This window comes from Pleuronectes platessa, chromosome 16 (assembly GCF_947347685.1).
Source record: "Pleuronectes platessa chromosome 16, fPlePla1.1, whole genome shotgun sequence".
NCBI lineage: Eukaryota > Metazoa > Chordata > Actinopteri > Pleuronectiformes > Pleuronectidae > Pleuronectes > Pleuronectes platessa.
This window is the reverse complement of record NC_070641.1, coordinates 23,197,466-23,217,409: the sequence shown is the minus strand read 5'-3', so window position 1 is coordinate 23,217,409 and position 19,944 is coordinate 23,197,466. Positions and strand designations below refer to the sequence as shown.

At 46.0% G+C, this 19,944-nt stretch overlaps 3 protein-coding genes across 4 annotated transcripts; 1 reads left to right on the top strand and 2 right to left on the bottom strand.

The window, feature by feature from the left end:
* swsap1 (SWIM-type zinc finger 7 associated protein 1) lies at window positions 1-2,001 on the top strand. The gene is made up of 2 exons (XM_053442801.1): window positions 1-542; window positions 1,017-2,001. The coding sequence occupies exons 1-2, from the start codon at window positions 284-286 to the stop codon at window positions 1,595-1,597; spliced, it is 840 nt and encodes a 279-aa protein (XP_053298776.1). The 5' UTR covers window positions 1-283; the 3' UTR covers window positions 1,598-2,001.
* Window positions 1,902-6,497, bottom strand: epor (erythropoietin receptor). 2 transcript variants are annotated; one of them, XM_053442799.1, is made up of 8 exons: window positions 6,301-6,497; window positions 5,935-6,070; window positions 5,565-5,731; window positions 5,153-5,304; window positions 4,919-5,075; window positions 4,703-4,814; window positions 4,530-4,617; window positions 1,902-4,409 (listed from the first exon to the last, which is right to left on the bottom strand). In XM_053442799.1, exons 1-8 carry the CDS (start codon window positions 6,401-6,403, stop codon window positions 3,705-3,707), a joined length of 1,620 nt encoding a protein of 539 aa, XP_053298774.1. In that variant the 5' UTR covers window positions 6,404-6,497; the 3' UTR covers window positions 1,902-3,704. The 2 variants fall into 2 exon arrangements, with proteins under 2 accessions (XP_053298774.1, XP_053298775.1); XM_053442800.1 differs by having other exon boundaries at window positions 4,703-4,790.
* Window positions 6,498-7,517: 1,020 nt separating this feature from the next.
* rab3db (RAB3D, member RAS oncogene family, b) lies at window positions 7,518-17,524 on the bottom strand. Its single transcript, XM_053442797.1, has 5 exons — window positions 17,201-17,524; window positions 13,666-13,902; window positions 10,541-10,659; window positions 9,951-10,075; window positions 7,518-9,854 (listed from the first exon to the last, which is right to left on the bottom strand). The coding sequence occupies exons 2-5, from the start codon at window positions 13,900-13,902 to the stop codon at window positions 9,667-9,669; spliced, it is 669 nt and encodes a 222-aa protein (XP_053298772.1). The 5' UTR covers window positions 17,201-17,524; the 3' UTR covers window positions 7,518-9,666.
* Between the last annotated feature and the right edge of the window lie 2,420 nt (window positions 17,525-19,944).

The window sequence follows — 19,944 nt, the reverse complement described above, 5'->3', positions numbered from 1 at the left end:
TCACCGGAAGTAGTGGTAATGGCGAGTTTCTTCCCACGGCACGGACCCGTCAACTTTATATACTTTATATATATTTATACATAAACTATATATATATCTAATGTATAACACTAAACTTGATATACTTTGCGGGCTGACAACCAGAAAGGAACGTTTAATAGACACCTGTTTTCCACCCGGACCCCAGCAGGCCGAACACCAACGTGCCACATGTAAACAAAGCGGGGAAGTTGAGTGAAAGCCTCGTTATCAGAGATGTGGTTATTTAACACGTGTTGTTAACATGACGGACATTTTAAACCTGGTGTTCAGGACCTTTGCTTCACCCGCGGAGCTCCGGGCGTCTCCTCCTGCACCGGTTCCCCGCAGCAGCGCCCTCCTGCTCGGGGAGAACAGCCTCAGCCGCTCGGTGCTGCTGCTCGCGGCCGTGACCGCCGCCTCCCACCCGGGGCTGAGGGTGGTGTTCTTCACCCGGACCCTGATCCGGAGCCTCCCGGCGTCTCTGCAGAAACTCGTCCCGAGTCCAGAGAGTCTGAAGGTACGAGACGAGACCACCTCCATCATAAGAGCAACAACAACAGCTCTATGAACCATGCACAATGCATAAAGATCCAGAGAACAGGAGGCTGTCATCAGTGGTGACATGTTGTGTTGAGCTGTAAATGACTCAGGTTATGAATAATGTATTTATTCATTCTTAACAAATCATTTAGCAGTGTTTAGACAGTGAAGTGCGATTGAAGAGCAGAGCTGAAACAATCTGTTGATCTATTTGGATAATCGATATTTTGATTGTTATTTTATCTGCAAAACTACAAAAATATTTAAGGTTCACAGCTTCTGAAATGTGATAATTCATTTACTTTCAATTATATGATAGCAAACTCAGAGATATTGATAATTTCTTCACCGTTTAATGACATTTAATAGAGTAACAATCATTTTATAATATAAATACACCTGCTCCAGTTTGGACAGTTTTTCTAGCTTCACAAAAATTGTTATTGTACTGTAAATTTTTTGCTTTTTAAAGAAAATCCAGTTCTGCTACCCCCGGACGATGGAGGAGCTGCTGCAGCAGGTGGCCGCGCTGCACGAGTCCCCCAGCACGGCTCCTCCCTCCCTGATCATCGTGGACGGGCTGGAGGGCTTCCTGCTCGGCTCCGGAGGTGGCAGCCACAGAGAGCTCCACCCGGGGGGGCAGTCGTGTGCGGCTCACCTGTCTGCGCTGCTGTGTGACACCGCCGCCTTTCTCTCACGTGTCCTGGAGCAGCGGTCCTCAGGCGCCGGCCCCTGTCGCGTCATCGCCTCTTTCCAGTCGGAGGTCGACGCTGGACCAGCGAGCAGGGAGCCGTCTGCTTCAGATCCCATCCTCGACATCCTCGATCGCTACTTCCAGGTGCGCTGCACTCTGGACCCGGACGGAGGATATGAAGCGGCAGCAGCTGGACTGCAGCAGGTGTGGCACGTTTACCTTTCAGGCCGAGGCATCACAGAGGCCTCGTGTTCTAAAGACTGTGGGGACGGGCCCGCTGTGGCCCGGGAGTGGAAGCTGTTGCTTTTTCCCAATGGTTTGATGGAGTTCAAGGTGGTTTGAAATATCTGTGTCAAGAACTTGAGCAGTTGGGTGATATTAGACATTTGTATTTGTTGACTCAGAGGTGGTTTCTGCTCGGAGCAAAGGCGAATTTTCAGCATTCAAGCAGCTTTCCAGTGACAGTGAGACATGTTAAAGTTTAACAGGCCTTGGTCTCGGTTCATCTTCATGTGTTTTCATTTATTTCATGAAGCATTTCTCAACATTTCTGACTGTTATTTCTCATCGGGTTCAATGTAATATAATTTCATGTCATGTATGTGCTGTTCAACCTTTGGGTTATAATTTAAATGAACCACAATGGTTTGTAGATGTAAAATGTTTAATGAGTTAAACTTTGAAATCATACACAGAGTTAAAATGTCAAAAACATACTGTAAATTCAAATAAACATATATTTTATATATAGTATCAATGTTTGTTCCCTTAATCAACGCTACTCAAGTCCAGTCTGGTTGGAAACCATTGATTTACAAATTGAACTAAACTGGGTGATGATATCACAGTTGAAGTAGTTTACACATCAGAAAAATAAACAACGTCACGGCCGAGAGGAAAAAACTTGAAATGTTTGAGGATTGAAAAGATTGAAGGAACCAGTAGTTAGTAAATACAAATTTAAGATTCTAAAATTTCAATTAAAAACGCACTGTTTTCCTTTTGAGACTGAAAAAAATAACCTCCCCCTCTAAAAATATACTGGCTGTCCCATATTAGTAAGATTTCAAATAGTAAAAAAAATAAAAAGATAATCATATTAAATAATCATGATTTTTCTGTCCAAAGACATGCAGATTAATTAAAGACTCTAAATTGACTTTATGTGTGAGTGGTTTGTTTCTCTGTCGACACGTTGATAAACTGAAGAACTGTCCAAGGTGGGAGAACGAGGAAAGATGGAGGAACTGCTGCTGTGAACAACTTAGAAGAGAGTTGGTTCAAACCTTTAGTTGTCAGTTAGTTACTTGTTCGTCACACTACTTTTATTTTTTTTACAACATTTAAGTCAGAAATGTGTAGAAATATATTCATATACTTTAAGAGCAGATACAATTTCAGCAACTAAATATTCTCCAAAGCCACAAAAGCAAAGAAGCATAAAAAAACAACACAGGAATGAATAAATCTGAAACATCACGTGAGCTTTACTCTTTAGACGGCAGTGTTGATTTTAATTAGGTTTAAATTCCATCTACAGTTTCCTGAGAAGGAATATTAAAACTTTCCTGCACAGCCTACAGTAGAAATAGTTTTTTATTTGCTCAGGAATATGTTTTTATGGGAATAACAACAACTTAAGATTTTGATCACTCTCTGATACAACTGTGATAAAATACAAAAACAAAACTTAATATTATTTACAAATACAGTTTTATCAGTTTTGGAAATGAGACTGACTCTGTAGCTGCCGGGTTCAAGTGAAAGCGATTTAGATTTGAGGCTGAAAGTTATTGTCAACAAATCACATGAATAAAGTAAAACTCAATATTTGGGCTTTCTGTATTTTGCAACTTCCCGAAGCTACGTTAAGTTTTTATTAACAGAAACGTATTAGGAACCACAGGATGGATTAGATTAACTAGTTTATATTTATTATATTTTTATGTTCATACTAATTTCTGTTTCATATTAACTTGTGTATTTAAGTGTATTATATGATAAATTGCTTCAATATTAAGTATAAATGTTATATATATTGTTTATCATGCGTAAATATATTATTAGATGAATTTTAAACTTATTTAGACAAATTGGAGGAGAGCGGAACAGGGAACTGTTGACAAAATAAAAAAATGAGAAGGGGCAGAAAACGGTTCAGCCCGTATTGTTAACAATAACCAAAAGCTTTTTGGTTATATAAGCTTAAAAAAATTATACCAAACTTATCTCAAACATGAATATTTCCTCGCAGAAGCCACAGCTGCCATTTCCATGTAATGGTGTTGTCCTCTACAGATCGGGGATGACTTGGCAAAAGTAGAAATGTACATCCAGTGGACACGGAGTCCTTCAGCTGTGAGTCCACTCCGTGTTCCAGTCCGAGACAGAACCCTGGATTCTCCTTTTAACAGTTGACGTGAGGCTATGTGGTTTGAGTCTCTTTGGTTCAGCCCTCACCGAGCACGGGCTGATGCCGCGGCAGGAACGGCCTCCTGCTCGAGGGGATCTCATTATTAAACCCGTTGGCGTAGATAACCACTTTCCCGATACTGTCCGTTCTGCTCATGGGGCTGTAATCCATGGAGACCCCGGAATCGGCCACTGCCATGTAGGTGTACCCCGGGCCCTTGGGGTTCCAGGGGTGGTTTGGGTACTCGAAGCTGGACTGGGACGAAAGAGCCCCGGAGCTCTGCTGCACTGACCCCAGGTCAGAGTGGGATTCACACAGCGCAGTGTTCCTGGAGGCAAAGAGCACCTCGAGGGGTGAGGTCTCCTCTAGAATATCATCCAGGGGCTCGGCCTCGCTGTGGTTGTGGTTACTGAGAGTGACGTATGTGTCCTGAGACTCCAGCAGAGAGGACTGGGAGACGGGCATGGGCTGCTGGTGGAGGGCACGTAGCCGCTCCATCAGCCAGTGGTCAGGTGGCGTTGCTCTCCTCTCTAACGTCTCCCTCTCATCCGGCCACTTCACGTCCACCTGCTCCTTCCGGTCTGCGGGTGGAGCTCTGGAGACTTTGGGAGGCAGAGGAGGAGAGGGCAGCGCCGGGGAGAAACTGAGCTCCGACAGCACCTCCAGGGCCGAGGGGCGTTCCTCTGAGCAGAAGAACGCTGGAGCCAACCTCAAGCCTCCGTTGCTGTGGCCTAACCACTCCTGTTCACCAACATGAGGATCGAGTTAGAGTGAGAGATCACTGAGACTCTGCAGCTTGCTCACAGTAGCACTTAGCTCGACCTCACAGATCTACTCATGTGCCTGAAGTCTGATTCTCACCTGGAAGTCTCCACCGTAAACTGTGAACAGATCCTGGAACTTGCCCTCAGGACTCGGGATAGTCGGCCAAATCTTCTTTGTAAGAAACCTGCAAAAAACACAATCCTCAGATGAAGCCATGTGTTCATGTGGTGGGAACATCTGAAAGGTGAACGTGTCTGTGTTTGACCGACCTGCGGTGGGACCGGAGGACGGTGAGGGACAGCACAACGAGGATGAAGGAGATGATGAGAGTCAGGGACATGATGAGCGGGTCGAATTCTGCAGGAGCCACAGAATTAAACACTGAACAAAGTAAGAAAAACAAACTAAACCAACGTGACCGAGATGTTTCAGAAGTCACCTCCACAGCAGAGACCATGTGACACATCCTTGTTTTGAGTTCTCACCTCCCGGCAGTGTTTCTATGAACACCGGCTCACTCCAGGAACTCCAGTAGCCGTTGTAGCTGAGCTCATCCAGCTTCACGCGGACTCGCACCTCGTACTTTGTCCCCGGCTGCAGGTTCCTCAGGATCAGCTCGGAACTCGCTTTCACCTCCTCCACCTGCAAGAGAGTCCTCAACTCATCAGGGGAGTCCAGGATTCAACCTCTAACGCATCAGGGGATTGGATGAACCCTACCTCCCCCGGCTGGCCGTCCGCTGGGGCGTAGCGGACCTCGTAATTCATGGCGTCGTTCATGTACTTGAAGGGAACCGGCAGCCAGGTGACCCTCAGCTGACCCGGGTTCCCCGTGTGGTTCACCGTCACGTTGGCAGGAGGGTCGAGAAGAACTGTAGAGAGACAAGAGGGAGGAAACAGAACATGATTCAATAACATGACACGTCTGTGTGTTGTTTAAATCTACAACGAGTCAACGTTTGGCCACACGAGGCAGCAGAAACCAGCTGGAGGTCTTGTTGTCAGTTGTGTGTCAGACCAGCAGCTGCTACAGTAGTCATGTGATATATTGTCAATATGGAAATATTGATTATAGCAGCTTCAGATAAAGTTTCTCTGAATGTAACATGTGAACATTCAGATCCTTTCTTACAGACGAGCTCGATGTAGAGGCTGCGGTTGTGGATCAGCTTCGTCTCCCGGTGGACTTGAATGTCCATCATCACAAAGATCTGGGTTTGATTCATGTGGCAGACGAACAGCATCTTCCCGTCGGCTGCAGGGACGGCTCTCAGCGGGCACCGGCTACTGTTTTCATTTCTGTTTTCAGGACAGACACAAACACTGGGGCTTCAAATTTGAGAAATCACCAAGAAATCGAACCTGTCACTAATCTGGGTGGATCGAGTTCTTCTGTAGCTTAAAACAATGTTTAATCCTTAAAGTAATTCTCTAACCACACTGTTCTTTTAACTTTGAATAGTGTTGTGTTGATATTGTTGTACACAACGGTTGTGACTCACTGGTACGTGTACGTGAAGGAGTACTGATCCACAGAACCGGCCCTTTCCTCGTCTTCCTCCCAGAAGCACGTGAGGTCGTTCCTGCCTTCAGCAAAGCACTTGGGGTTCACTGGCTCTTCCTTCAGCATCATATCCACTAAGAGGGGGGGGGGGGGCGACAAGTGTAAGAGCCCGTGTGAGGCGTCAGATCATCACGATCAACCAGAAGCTTTTCTAATGACACTAAATACATAAAAAACAGCTCTGACGACACAATGGAAACAACTCTTTCTTTTTCTCTTTTAAACGGTTCATCACACTCTACACAATAGATCCACTTGTTCTACTTAAAATCTACTCTAATATTTCATAAAACCGTTACTGTACCTTTCGTGTGGAAGTCCCGCGCGTCCTGGCTGAAGGAAGCGGCTCGCACCGCGCAGAGAAGCACGCAGAGCGCCAACACTCGGCTCAGGTGCTCACATGTCATCCTTTTGTCTTCTGTGTGGACATAAACACTTTGTCCCTCTGTTGTCCGCCTGCATCACTGAAGAATAACTTCCACAGACGCGTCTGTCGCAGCTCTCGCCGGGGGGGGGGGGGGGGGGGGGGCTTGTTTTTGGTTGGATAGCGCAGCGCGGTTACGCGTCTGTTCTGGAGCGATAAGACGAGTCGAGCTGAGCTGTTTACTTTCTCCCAAAGTTAGTGTGTGTTTGTGTGTGTGTGTGTGTGGGGGGGACTTACACAACTTTTCAATGTCTGGATGATGGGCGTGAATCACGTGCTCGTTGATGTTTACTACTTGTAGTGACGGAGGGATGTGAGCCAAGCCGACCTGTGCCGTGCGTAAAAGCGCAGGAATGATAATATAGATCACGTAAATCGTGGCGTTTATGGATCGAAGGAAGTAAAAAGAACATTGTTATCTATTCGTTTGAAAGGAAACGTCAGTGGAGCTGATGTGTTCAGATGAATCCTCAGCTCTTCGCTGGCTCCAGGCCAGTTTAATCCCTGCATGTGTGGAAGTATCTGTGGCCGCAGAGTTTCACACACCTACAGACCTAAACGGTTTCTTATCTCCTCGCTGCACCACCATGTTTTCTTCGTTCAGCAGCATTATCAGAGCTGCAGACGACCCTGTGTCTTCACCCATGATAAGTCGCATGAGGGGGTGTAGCCGCCCATCCCCTGAGCCCTGAAGCTTCTACTTGAAGGAGCGAGAAGACGCTGTGGTCCCAGTGAAGAGATGCAAAGAGAAGATGTTCTGCATTCACGTGATGACAATGACTTCTCAGAAGCAGCTTTGTGACGTTCACCCCTTCAGACGCAAGTGAACAACACATCTTCAGAGGGCTTGTGCAGAGGCCCAGAGCCGGAGAGGTAGCTGTGTGGTAACAGGAAGAAGAGGATGAGGAAATCTGCATTGTTGTGGGGGACAATGGCAGAGTGTGGTTTCTCTGGTTCTTCAGATAAAAGCTGGAAAGTGCCCCGGCCTGATGTTTTGGGGTTGGAGGTTGATTTCAAGGTCATAAATTACACTTCAGAGGCTGAAGGACCAACACAGCCTCACACCGCAGAGAAGAAGCATCTGAAAACAGTTCCTCTCCCTTTTGTAATGAATATACTCTTTATTTTCATACACACATTTACACATGTTCCATTTCATTTAGTTTATTTTTCACAAGGCTTCCATCTGACGCTTTCAGAACTCAGATACAGGAGTCAAAGATATTATCTCCCGTCGTTTAGAAAGTTACCATTCACATGAAAATACCATACACTTCAGACAGAGGGAGAGGAAACACACTGAGCAGCTCTGATGCTACAGACCTGTCTGTACAACAGCAGAGTCGTATGTTGTGAAACTGTCCCAGACACTGTTCACCCTCTGATTCTATCGGAACACATATGACAGCACAGTGCTTCTGCAGAGATGTGGTGTCAGCCGGTGGAAACGTCTCCACCTCGGTGCAGAGGAGACGATGGAAGCAGCTTTCTGAGATCTGTTAAATCTATAGAGTTCTCTCTGCAGCACACACACACACAGATGGGACAGATACAGGACCACAGGCTAACACATAGCGGGGGGGGGGGGCAACGGGGGCCAACGGGCTCTGGCACGGCCACATGAGGCTGCTATCACGGCGAGAGGCTGTGGTTGATACCAACTGACAGTTACTGGTCAGCAACGGGGCCGGTGATGGTCAAACGGCTCCAAACGTGATAATTAATGGTCAGAATTAAAACGTTATGCAGGTTTGTAGGTTTTTCTATCTTTCCTGATTTGTGTTGCAATTCAAATTTCAATTGCATGAATCTGGAGCCAGGTTTCAACAAAGTGTGAACCACTGGGGAATTCACATAAAGCCTTACTTTGGTTACTTTAATGAAAAGATGATTGATTTGACAGTAATTGGATATAAAGACATTAAAGGGAATAATTTGTGAATCCTCAAGTGATTGCGCATTGTGTGTGTTTGCCATGTCAACTTTTTTTCCGTGCAGCAGCAGCAAGGGGAACTGTGTGTTTGTGTGTGTGTGTGTTTGTGTGCGTGTGCAAGACAAAGTGGCACAAGGGGAGGACGTGCCCATCACCCCACGCCACCGATACCTCCTGTGCCGTCAGAATTAAACGACTTCCTCACACAAACTGAGTCAGGTCCCTGCGTGAGAAGAGAGGTTCTAAAAGCTTCGATAAGCTTCATGATGACTTCCTGTCGAGCTCCTTTATCACCAGGAGCTCCATCTACCATCTTTAAAATGACGGACCAGCAGATAAATACTCAGAATCTCACACCACAGGAATTATCTATAGCGGAGGAAGAGGCGACGTGAATTTACATTCTTCACTTTCATTTGAGTCAGGATTTTTGTTTTTTGCAGAGCAGGAAACACGATTGTATCTTTTACATTTAACAGAATCTGATTTCTTTTTAAAAGACGTAATTCAACCTTTAGGCGAATATTCGCTTTCTTGCAAAGAGTCAAACAGGAAGAGTGAGCGGTCGGTTAGCTTAGCTTAGCACAAAGACTGAAGACAGGTGTAAACTGTTAGCGTGGCTCTTTCCAAAGTTAGGGTGAGGGTACAATCTTTAAGTTATGTCTCAATTGTTTATCTGAACAAAGTCTTTGTGCTAAGATAAGACAAGATAAGATAAGAACGTTTACATTTAACAAGAAAAAAGTAAAACATGTTTTTTAAGAACTTAAGGTTGAGACCTCAGCTGCTTTCAGAGTAAATGTGAGAAGCTCCAGAGTTTCTGAGGACTTTCTCCATCTGGGTCGCCTCGTGTGAAGTCTGCAGAAACTTAGGAGGAGTTCACAGAGAGCGAGTGTGTGTGTGTGTGTGTGGGGGGGGAATGATGATGCAACGGACTCAAAAAACAAAAAGAAAACAAATATGTCAGGATGAGAAATCGGAGCCGAACACGTAGAAGACAAAAAGTTGTTTTTTTGTTTACTTTCACTAGTGGTTAGGGTTCAAGTATGATTCTTTATACTCGAGTGAGTGTGTGTGTGTGTGTGTGTGTGTGTGTGTGTGTGTGTGTGTGTGTGTTGTGTGGATGTTTGATTGTGTGATTAAGAGCCAACTGTCCTTTGGTCTGTGCTGTGATGTTGGGGGGGGGGGGGGGGGCAAAGCAGAGAGAAGACACAGGAAGAGGTGGGACACGTTCCACGGTTGAGGCACAGAGAAGGAGTTGATCTTCACGTAGGAGCATCAGTGTGTGTGTTTGTGTGTGTGTGTGTGTGTGTCTAGCAGGCACAGCCCCCACTGCTCTCTGAAGGCAAGTCTTTGAGGCCCTGGTTCTTGTGGTTGGACACGAGGCCGGCGTCTCCGTCCATGCTCTCGTTCATCTTCTCACAGATGACGTCCACCAGCCGCTCGAACACCTGCTTCACGTTGATGTTGTCCTTGGCGCTGGCCTCGAAGAAGTGGAAGCCTGAAGTCGAGCAGCGGAGAAGAAGTGGTTCAGTCACTAGATTCACGGGTAACAGGTGGAAACATAGCCATGGGGGGGGGGGGGGGGGGTTCTCACCCAGCTCCTCTGCTAGTCGCTGGCTGTCCTCTGTGGGAACCAGTCTGTTGTCCTCCAGGTCACACTTGTTACCAACAAGAATCACCTGAGCATTGTCCCAAGAGTAGGTTTTGATCTGTGTCGCCCTGCAGAGGTCACACACACACACACAGACACACACAGACACACACAGGTGTATGTTCTCCATTATTAAACAGCAGTAAATACATGATCTGTGAATCTGATTCGTAGAACCAACAAATAAGAGACGACCCTAGGTTTAAGGATTTCTCAGAGTTGCTTTGTGAAAACTGCAGAACATCAGATCCTTGTTGAAAACTCTCAAGAATATCACAAAGTATATTAAAGTATTTTTTACTCCAAATCACCCAAATGTGTTACTTCATACATGTGCTGCAGGTTGGGTGAGATCTGTAGAAATTAACCTTTTGCAAATTGGAAAATAAAATGTGTGGGAACAAATAAGTTAAAAATTCAATAAATGAGCAATAAATAAACGACCACACGATGGCGCAATCCAAACAAAAGAGAGATGACCCCCCCCCGGATCCTGGTGTTGATGTGAAACTGTGGAAACACGACCGACTCACCAATCCTGCACCGCGTTGAAGGAGTCCTGGTTAGAGATGTCATACATGAGCAAGAAGCCCATGGCTCCTCGGTAGTAAGCTGTGGTGATGGTGCGGTAACGCTCCTGGCCCGCTGTGTCCTGCATTCACACACACAGACACACACAGACACACACACAGGGCAGTTGTTGTGTTAGGTTCTTGTCTCCATTTGTTTGTTCGTCTGTAAATTAGCAGGATTGTGCAAAACCTACGGCCCACATGTGAAAGGATGTGATATGAAAAGGCTCAACATGTTTAGAGGACAGATATTCATGAGTGTCATTTGGTGCAGATCCTAATTGAAATCCAGATCTGTGTGTCTTCATAAGAGGAGTGTTGGGTCTTTCTAGTTTAATGTTCAGCTTTAATCCACAAGGTGGCAGCATTGTTCAAACCATGGCCTCTCGATGCAATATTGAGCTGTCATCGTTTAAATTGAAGGATTTTATATGAGTGTTAAATGTTAATACACATTTTAAAGATGAGACATTTTAAACAGTGAACCATAAAAGCATAAATAGCAAATAACACCCAGACTGAATTGAGAGAATATATCAAAACTGTACAACTCAGAGACACTAGAAAAAGAACAAGACTTTCTGTTTCCCCTTTTTCTTTTCCTTATATTCATTTTCTCTACAATTCTTTGACACATGAACTCTTTTCTTACCTACATATCATATCCTATTCTTCAATATTTGTTTATCCACTTGACTCTTTATGTAACTGCACCGTCACTTGAGGTGGATATCTTTCTGCGTTGAGCACATATTTGCACAATGTTTAAATACACACACATCTGTAAATAAAGTTGTTTAAGAGAGACATTATTTCAGTCTACTCAGACGGACGTTTCAGAGCGAACTCGTTGTGTAAGACAGGAGTGGACAGTGTGACTCCTCCATGTCCTCCTGTCCCTCGCCCCCGTCAACACCCTCCACCAGCAGATGACATTTAGATATGAGCTCCTGCCACAAATCGCTCCTCATCAGCCGGGACCTCTGGCTTCCATCAATAACCCGGCTGCGAGGAGAATCACACAGATAACAGACGGGCGAGCGTGACGCAGGCGGAGGGAAGCTGCGGCGTTGGAACCAGCAGCCTCAGCCGGTGACCTGCTTATCAGGAAGCATCTTCTAATTAAACCGAGGCTGTGTTTGATTTCACAGGGGGGGGGGGACGCTGGAAACACAAAGATCAGGGCAGTCAGGGTCCTTCATTTGCATCGTGTGTGTGTGTGTGTGTCTGTGTGTGTGTGTGTGTTTATCTGATGTTTTCCTCACAGTGAAGAGGGAGTGGGGGGGTGGGGGGGGGGGGGGGGGGGGGGTTGTCCAGGTAACCAGAGGCCATTGAAGGTTATGAATTTTCCATTACAGCCTGGACCGCTCAGGGTGATCGGCCTAAATGATCCGTCTCACTTTACAGCACAGACACAGAGTCAGGGCGGGGGGGGCTGCACACTTAATCATCCGATTCTCCCACAATGCAACAGTCACAATCTGCTTCCTGTCTCGGCTGCTATTGTTTCTGTAGAGTGTGAAATATTCCAGGTTCCGTCTTTATCTCCTCCAGGAAGAGATGATCACATATTTGACATTTAACCAGATGGAGAATTATCAGAGGCTCCTGGGATCGACCCCCCCCCTCCCCCCCCCCCCCATGTGTTTATGTATGATAATCGACAGGGTTTAATTCAGATGTGTGCACGGCCACATCTTTAAACATGCGTCCCCTGTGTTTACGTTAGCCGCCGACACGAAGCAGGAGATTCACAACAGCACAGACGAGTGGTCAGGATGAGACGTGGAGAACATCTGCTGCAGGAGTCACACGTTTCTGTTCACATCACTGAAAGATCTCCTGACATCTTCATCGGTGTCTTCTCTGTGCACGCTCCTGAGATATGATGTCTCATGTCAGAAATGTCGTGATCGGTGGAATCTCCTGTCGTTTGATCACATGAGCTCAATCTGAGATTATCCAGAATTATTACTGGGTCTCTGACAGGAGAGAGAGAGAGTGTAGAGCGTCTCACTCGGACATGTGTGTTCTCAGCTTTGCCATTCACACACATTCACACACAGCATCTATGAGCAACACGTCCTCATCACTCACAGCTGAATGTGGGGTTCAGCTTCTTGCCCAAGGACACTTCAGCAAGTTGAAGGTGGGCGGGGGATCGGACCGTCAACCTTCTGGTAAGTTGACAACCCATCAGGCAACATGTGAGTGATGGTTTAGGTTTTATTGAAGCCGTCCACAATGAATGGAAGTCAATGCAAAGTCCACAGAAGAATCGCTGTGTAAACCTGTGTGTGTGTTTGCACAAGATTAACAAAGATATTTCCATGACACAAAAGCCGGGATGTAAACAGCGAGTACACAATACGTGCACACGGGGAGAACACACAGAGTTCTGTGTGATGAGCCGGGGCCATGTGGCGTCTCATCAGGCTCGGGACAGAACCGTCCACGATCACCTCGGGAGAAAACGTGGATTCTAAAGGTTGATTATTAACGTCACGCACACCGAGACATGTCCCTCTGCTCCCACACCCAGTAAACACACTGCTCCACCAGCTCCACCAGCTCCACCAGCACCACCAGCTCCACCAGCACGTCGTCATCCCGGCTCTGTGAGATGGTGACAGGGAACTTCCTCTGCTTCCTGACCCGAGGGAAACAACACGTCTCCCGGTCATCAGCAGTCGAGTCCAGAACCAACACACACACACACGTCCAGCCGACACACAACTTACAGCCATTACACAACGAGCATGTCTTCCATCAGAGACACGTTGGCGGAGGTAGCAGAGAGAGAGAGAGAGAGAGAGTGTGTGTTTTGGTGTGTGCTGCTGTGCTGCAGCTGCTGATTCACCTCAGCCACCGTGTGTGGATCACACAGTCACTCACAGGTTGTTGGTTCAAATGACTCATCTGTTTGAACAGCCTCAACAATATCAATAGGATTTGTATCGGGGGATGTGAGGCGTGGGTGTGACGGCTTGTTTGTCCTGTGATCTGTCCGGGATGAACCCCCCTCCCCCCCCCCCGACCCTCAAACCCGGGACCCGATCCAAACCCCCTTCTCCTCCTCCACTCACCCAGATCTGGAGCTTGATCCTCTTGTCGTTGCGGAACACGGTCTTGACCTTGAAGTCGATTCCCACGGTGCTGACGAAGGCCGAGGTGAAGGAGTCGTCGGCGTAGCGGAACAGGAAGGAGGTTTTCCCCACGCTGCTGTTGCCGATGATCAGCAGCTTGAACATGTAGTCGAAGTTCTGGTCGGCCGCGTCCTTCTGAGCGGGCGGCGGCTGCGTCCGCGAGTCATTGGACGCCATCTGGAGAGAGAGAGGGAATAACATCAAGATCTAAATATCATTGATACCTGCGTTTACTCTGGTTTAGACTCTGTTCTGGTCTCATGGCTCTTAAGCTGCTAAAAACCAAAAGATGATTTTAAAAACTAAACCAGGAGATGATGGACACGTTGGAGTCGAGAGGTTCAACAGAACTTTTCTGTTTCCTGTGGATTTGTAGAAATATTGATTAATTTATAACTGTGGAGGATTTTGTTCCTCAATTTATCATTTCAGCTTCAATCAGCCAAACTCAGATTAGAAAACTACACAAGTCACAAAGTGTGGAACTGATGAATCTGCCATTGAATCAAAGAAGTTAATTAAAGTGAAAACGACGACATAAAGTTTAGAGCAGCTAACGAGGCAATTCAATTAAAGGAGGCGACACCAGCTGCTTCACTGGGACCAGTCAGGGAAATCTCTCCTGAGGGCAGGTAGGAGATTACCTGTCATTAAACCTTTTAGTGTCACTCGTCCACACAGTGGGAGGAGAGAGGGTGAATGGTAGAGTCTATACGTCTAAACGTGAACACACACAGACACACAGACACACACACATGCACACACACACGATCCACTGTCCTCGGGGGGGGTACAGCTCCGCTCAGCCCTGCCTCTTTCTGGAGAATCTCAGCTGCCAGAAAGAACCATTAGTGGCCGAGGCGGTCAGTTCACTCAGCTTTTAACTGGGTAGATGGAGGATAGAGATATCAAGAGGAGAGGAGGAGGAAGAGGAGGAGGAGGAGAGGACACAGGGAGGAGAGGAGGAGAGGAGAGGACGAGAGGACACAGGGAGGAGAGGAGAGGAGATAAGAGGAGGAGGAAGAGGAGGAGAGGAGGAGGAGAGGACACAGGGAGGAGAGGAGAGGAGATAAGAGGAGGAGGAAGAGGAGGAGAGGAGGAGAGGACACAGGGAGGAGAGGAGGAGAGGACACAGAGAGGAGAGGAAAGGAGAGAAGATGAGGAGGAAGAGGGGGAGAGGAGAGGAGAGGAGGAGGAGGAGGAGGAGGAGGAGGAGACACAGGGAGGAGAGGAGAGGAGGAGGAGGAGACACAGGGAGGAGAGGAGAGGACACAGGGAGGAGAGGAGGAGGAGGAGGAGGAGAGGAGGAGAGGGGACAGAGGGAGGAGAGGAGGAGGAGAGCACACAGGGAGGAGAGGAGGAGGAGGAGGAGAGGAGGAGAGGAGAGGACACAGGGAGGAGAGGAGAGGACACAGGGAGGAGAGGAGGAGGAGGAGGAGGAGAGGAGGAGAGGAGGAGAGGGGACAGAGGGAGGAGAGGAGAGGGGGAAGAATGGAGCAAATGTCTCATGTGGACAGAGACAGTTTTCATGTCTAAACTAAACACGGTGGATTCAGCCTAGAAAAGACTTTTCACAGACATCAAGTAGATTCAGAGTCTTCACTCATGGACACAACTGATCAGAGGATTTTGTTATTTGTCTCTTTCTCTCTGTAAGAATAAAATGGAGTTGACTTCCAAAGATATTCAGTCCTTTCCATCTAATCACGTTCGGCTGCTTTCAGAAGTCAGTGAACCTCAGATGATCTCCTGATGTTCTCCAGAGGACCTGTGTGACTCAGGGGCTCCAGACCTTCTCTGGACTTCTCCCAGTAAAGTCTCTGTATAACATCTGTACGAGTCCAACATGAGAACACAGCTTAACGTCTCTCTCTCACCCCCCTATGGAAGGAAACAGGTTTTCCACATGTTGGTCGATGTTGTAATGAAACTGCTGCTTTAAGACACTTCTCTCTTATAGAACTTTACGTCACTGTTCAGTCTGTAGGTTCACAAACTATTAACACAATCTGTTCTCAGGCCGTTACACAACTTCTCTAATCTCTCCAGACATTTCCAGTGAAACCACATGATGCCCGTTCTGTGTCGGGGTCTCCCTGGTACAGTTGTGTGTATTTAAAGTGGACGCACCCCCGGTAAAGTGATATTATTCTCCCAGTCCTCAGCCTTTAATCCGGAGATAAACCCAGTCACATGCTGGTGGTGTTCACTGTGCAGCTCAGGACGTTTCAGGCCAAAGACAAAAGTCCTGAGACGTTTCTTAAACTTCCCTTTTTCTGAACGTGTGATGTCAAAGAGAAGATTTACATTGTGTTTGTTGTGTTGCTCAACTCTGTGGTGTTGAGTTCCCTCTTGAGTACAAACTGAGGTGAAATATAAAGCAACACAACAACCGCCTGCACTTTATGAACCTCTTCCCCTCACGTGCTGAAGAAGAGAGATCCTCTTCATCACCCTGAGCAGCTGTGGTGGACGTGATGTCCCTCATCAACAGCCCGAGTCATCTCAGGACGTCCTCCGTGTCCCGTGGGAGATGAGCTGAGACTGGCAGCTGCTTTATGGCACAGGGCATTTTCATCTCCAGTAAAACAAACAGGTGAGTACGGGCCTGACGACGCCCCCCCCCCCAGCTGCCACTGTTTACTGAAGCCAGGATCCTGACCCACGGCAGATAACCACTATTGATCCACCGGCAGCTGCCACATCTGTTGTCTCATTAGAGGAAGAGAAGAGACACAAACATGGACAACCAGTGGTAGCCTGGGAACAGGGGTGGATCCAGGGGGGGGGGTCATACCACATTTACAGGTTAAACCCACAAGAAAAAGGTGATAAACTATTTTTCCTTTGCTGTTTTAATGAATTACAATGTTCACCTGGATGTCACGTTTCCATCACTGCTGATTAAAACCTGTCACTTCACTGAGGAGTGAATCCTGATGGTTTCTATTCCCATTACAGACAAAAGCCAGAAGTTAGTGGGTTTAACCAAATTAGCGACAAAAAACAGGTTGTCTGGTTTTTTTAACGAAGGTCAACGGCAAATAAATAAACAGTTAACTCCTTTTCTATCGCCACTAAGGGAGAAAGCGTTAAAAACAATAAATACAACAACTTCTTAAGACACAAAGTACTCGATGAGGCAACAATCTTCAAGACATATTCAATGATGTGCTCACAACTAAAAGACACAACAGAAAACTACAGGACCGACATGTGCACCTGACTGAGTCAGAGATATGTAAATTGTGGCACCTCCCTGGCCCCCCGGGTTCAGCAAAGATCCTAGATCCGCCCCTGCTCAGACATGAGTTTTACATCACGTTCTTTACAAAACACAGACAAAGTGGAGAGAATCGAACCAAACCTCAGCTGAGAGGAGGATGAACCTGGAGCAGTCAGAGCATCAGCTCGTTGTGATCCAGAGACACGAAGGAGAAGTGAGAGGCAGAAACAAGACGAAGCTCAAACTTACAACAACTCAGCTTCAGGAGGAAGAAACAGGAACAGCTCGAATCCTCAGATTCTTCAGATCCTCCTCGATGCTTCAGATGCTTCAGATCAATCCTGGAATCTCCTGAACGATCTGAACAACCTGCAGCTCCGGCAGCAGGCGACGCTCCTTCCTCCTCGGCTAGTGCCACCTTTTTCCTTTTCCTCCCCCGGCGTGTGTGTGTGTGTGTGTGTGTGTGTGTGTTTGTGTGTGTTGGACTGGAACAGCTCCCGGATCTCTCCCGTGTGTGTATTTGTGTATGTGTGAGTGTGTGTGTGCCTCACACTGCAGAGGCTGGAGAAGGGGCGTGCACTGTGCTCTGCGTGTGCACGTGAGCGCGCGGGCACCACACTGACGCACACACCCTGAGGAAACAACACAGCTTTTTCAACAAATACTTTAAGTGTGTGTGCTATTAGGTCATTTATAATAATGAGGATTGTATACACATACTTTACAATATTTTATCATTATCTTAAGATTGGGCCAAAATTTACATCAAGATAAAATAGTTAATATCAGTTGATTTGGTTAAATATCACAATTAATGTCATACTAGTAATATTTCTAAGTTTAAAGACTAAAGTCATTGAGGAAATAAAAACACAGGAGCCAACACATTCATTAAAAATTATAGATAAACAAAGAAACGATTCTGATATCTTTATACATTTGTAAAATAAAACATTTTCACTGATCAGAAAACTTTGGAGATATTTAATAACTTCTCCCCATATTTTAAAAAGATGTTATATCGCTATTAAATCACTATTGGGACTTTAATGTAGACGTGATAACAGCAAATCGTTTTCCTTGTTTTTTTATGATGAGGATAACAAGAATATGAATATGAAGCGGTTGATAACCACTAACCAAAGTAGTGTGTGTGTGTCTGTGTGTGTGTATGTGTGTGTGTGTGTGTGTGTGTGTGTGTGTGTGTGTGTGTGTGTGTGTGTGTGTGTGTGTGTGCGTGTCTGTGTGTGTGTGTCTGTGTGTGTGTGTGTGTGTGTGTGTGGTGACTGTATGAATCACTCTGAGCAGCCTCTGTCTGTTGATGGATTGCACTTCCTGTCAGGATCTGGTGTTTTCACCCTGAATCCATCACTGAGATCAGACTCTTGCATCTTAGGTCCACATGAGACGTGATTGAGTAAAGCTGCTTGTTATCATTAATAATATATAAAGTCATATTACTGCTGGGATGCTCTGCACTATCAATGCAGATCCAACCAACTGGGCCCTGCACCAGTGGCTGCATCGACGTGTTTTCTTTCACACAAACGTGCACGCTCTTTTCTTTGTGTTGCTCAGGAATGAGGGAGGAAGCTGGAACTCAACAAATCCCAGACACTTCCTTTTCTGTCCTGACTTCCTGGTGTGCTCTTGAGGAACTTTGAAACAGCTTTTCTTTCTGCTCGTTGACTGATTTACTCGTTGCTAAATGCAGATGTTTGATATTTTTTTGACAAGCTGTGTCTTGTTTTTTAATAATTAATATGGAATAAATTTCTCATGCCGTGAGGAGATGAGTGGATAAACCTGTTCTGTGGTTAAACAAGGTTTGTTTCCCGGCTCCACTTCAACAGATGATATTATTTTTAAAGCCTGATCCCAGCTGAGGAGGCAGCATGAGTTGCATTGGGAACCAACCTCATCCCTTCTCTTCCAGTCCCTGAATTTTATATTGAAATGAGTCCATTGTGTGAGCAGCTTGAAATAAAGATTATTAGATTTGAAACAACCGCTGGGGGGCGCTAACACGTCACAGAAACAACATAAAGACAGAGAGAGAGAGAGAGAGAGAGAGAGAGAGAGAGAGAGAGAGATTAAACTTTAACCTTAATGTAACCAAACACTAAACTGAAGCTGAAACTACTGATTTCTGCTCCTTTTCATTCAGGATCAGAGGTTTTGTGTTTTGCATTCAAATGGTTTTGTTTGGTGAATGAATGAAATCAACTGAATGTTTATATTGAGACATATTGATCAGATGTAGAAATTCATTACGAGCACAAGCTTTTCCTTATAAGTATAAAGTATATTCCAATAATGTGTTTGATGGAATTCTAATGGATCCTTTGGACGACGTTTTGTTCACACTTTGTGTTTGGTCACATGACACCAGCCTGGTGCACAGATCCATGAAGAGATGATGGTCTCACTCTGCTGCAGAGGAAGTGGACCTCAGAGCTTCAACATCATAAATTATTTCCCAGCATGCTGCTGTTCCCAGAGGCTGCTACAGTCTCCCCCTGGTGGTTGTTCTGAGGTGGTGGTCGAGAACGTACAACAAGAATCTTCATCTACGTTTGTATGAAACGTCCTCGGGTCAGTTTTCTATTAAATACGGTAAAATGTCTATTAATCAGTTTCCTCAGAGACTTAAATATGCTCTGCTCTTTGTCAACTCTTCTTCATACTGTAAATGCCTCATTCACTTTTCTTCTGCTTGTCTCCATTATGTCAAACTGGTGATTTTGTTATTTTACCTGCACCAAGGACGAGATGTTTCCACCAGTTTGTTTGAAGAGGAAAGAAAAGCTGAGTCATGATTCCAGTGAAGTCGGTGGAAGGATGTTTATTGAGCATTAAAGCAGAGACAAGTAGAAACACAACTTTTCTCTCTGAGATGTTTTTCTTCTCGTTACATCTGGTTTGTCACAGAGGAAATGATCCATGTGTTTGACTCATAGACTGAATATAAAGGCTTTGACTGGGATGTGCTG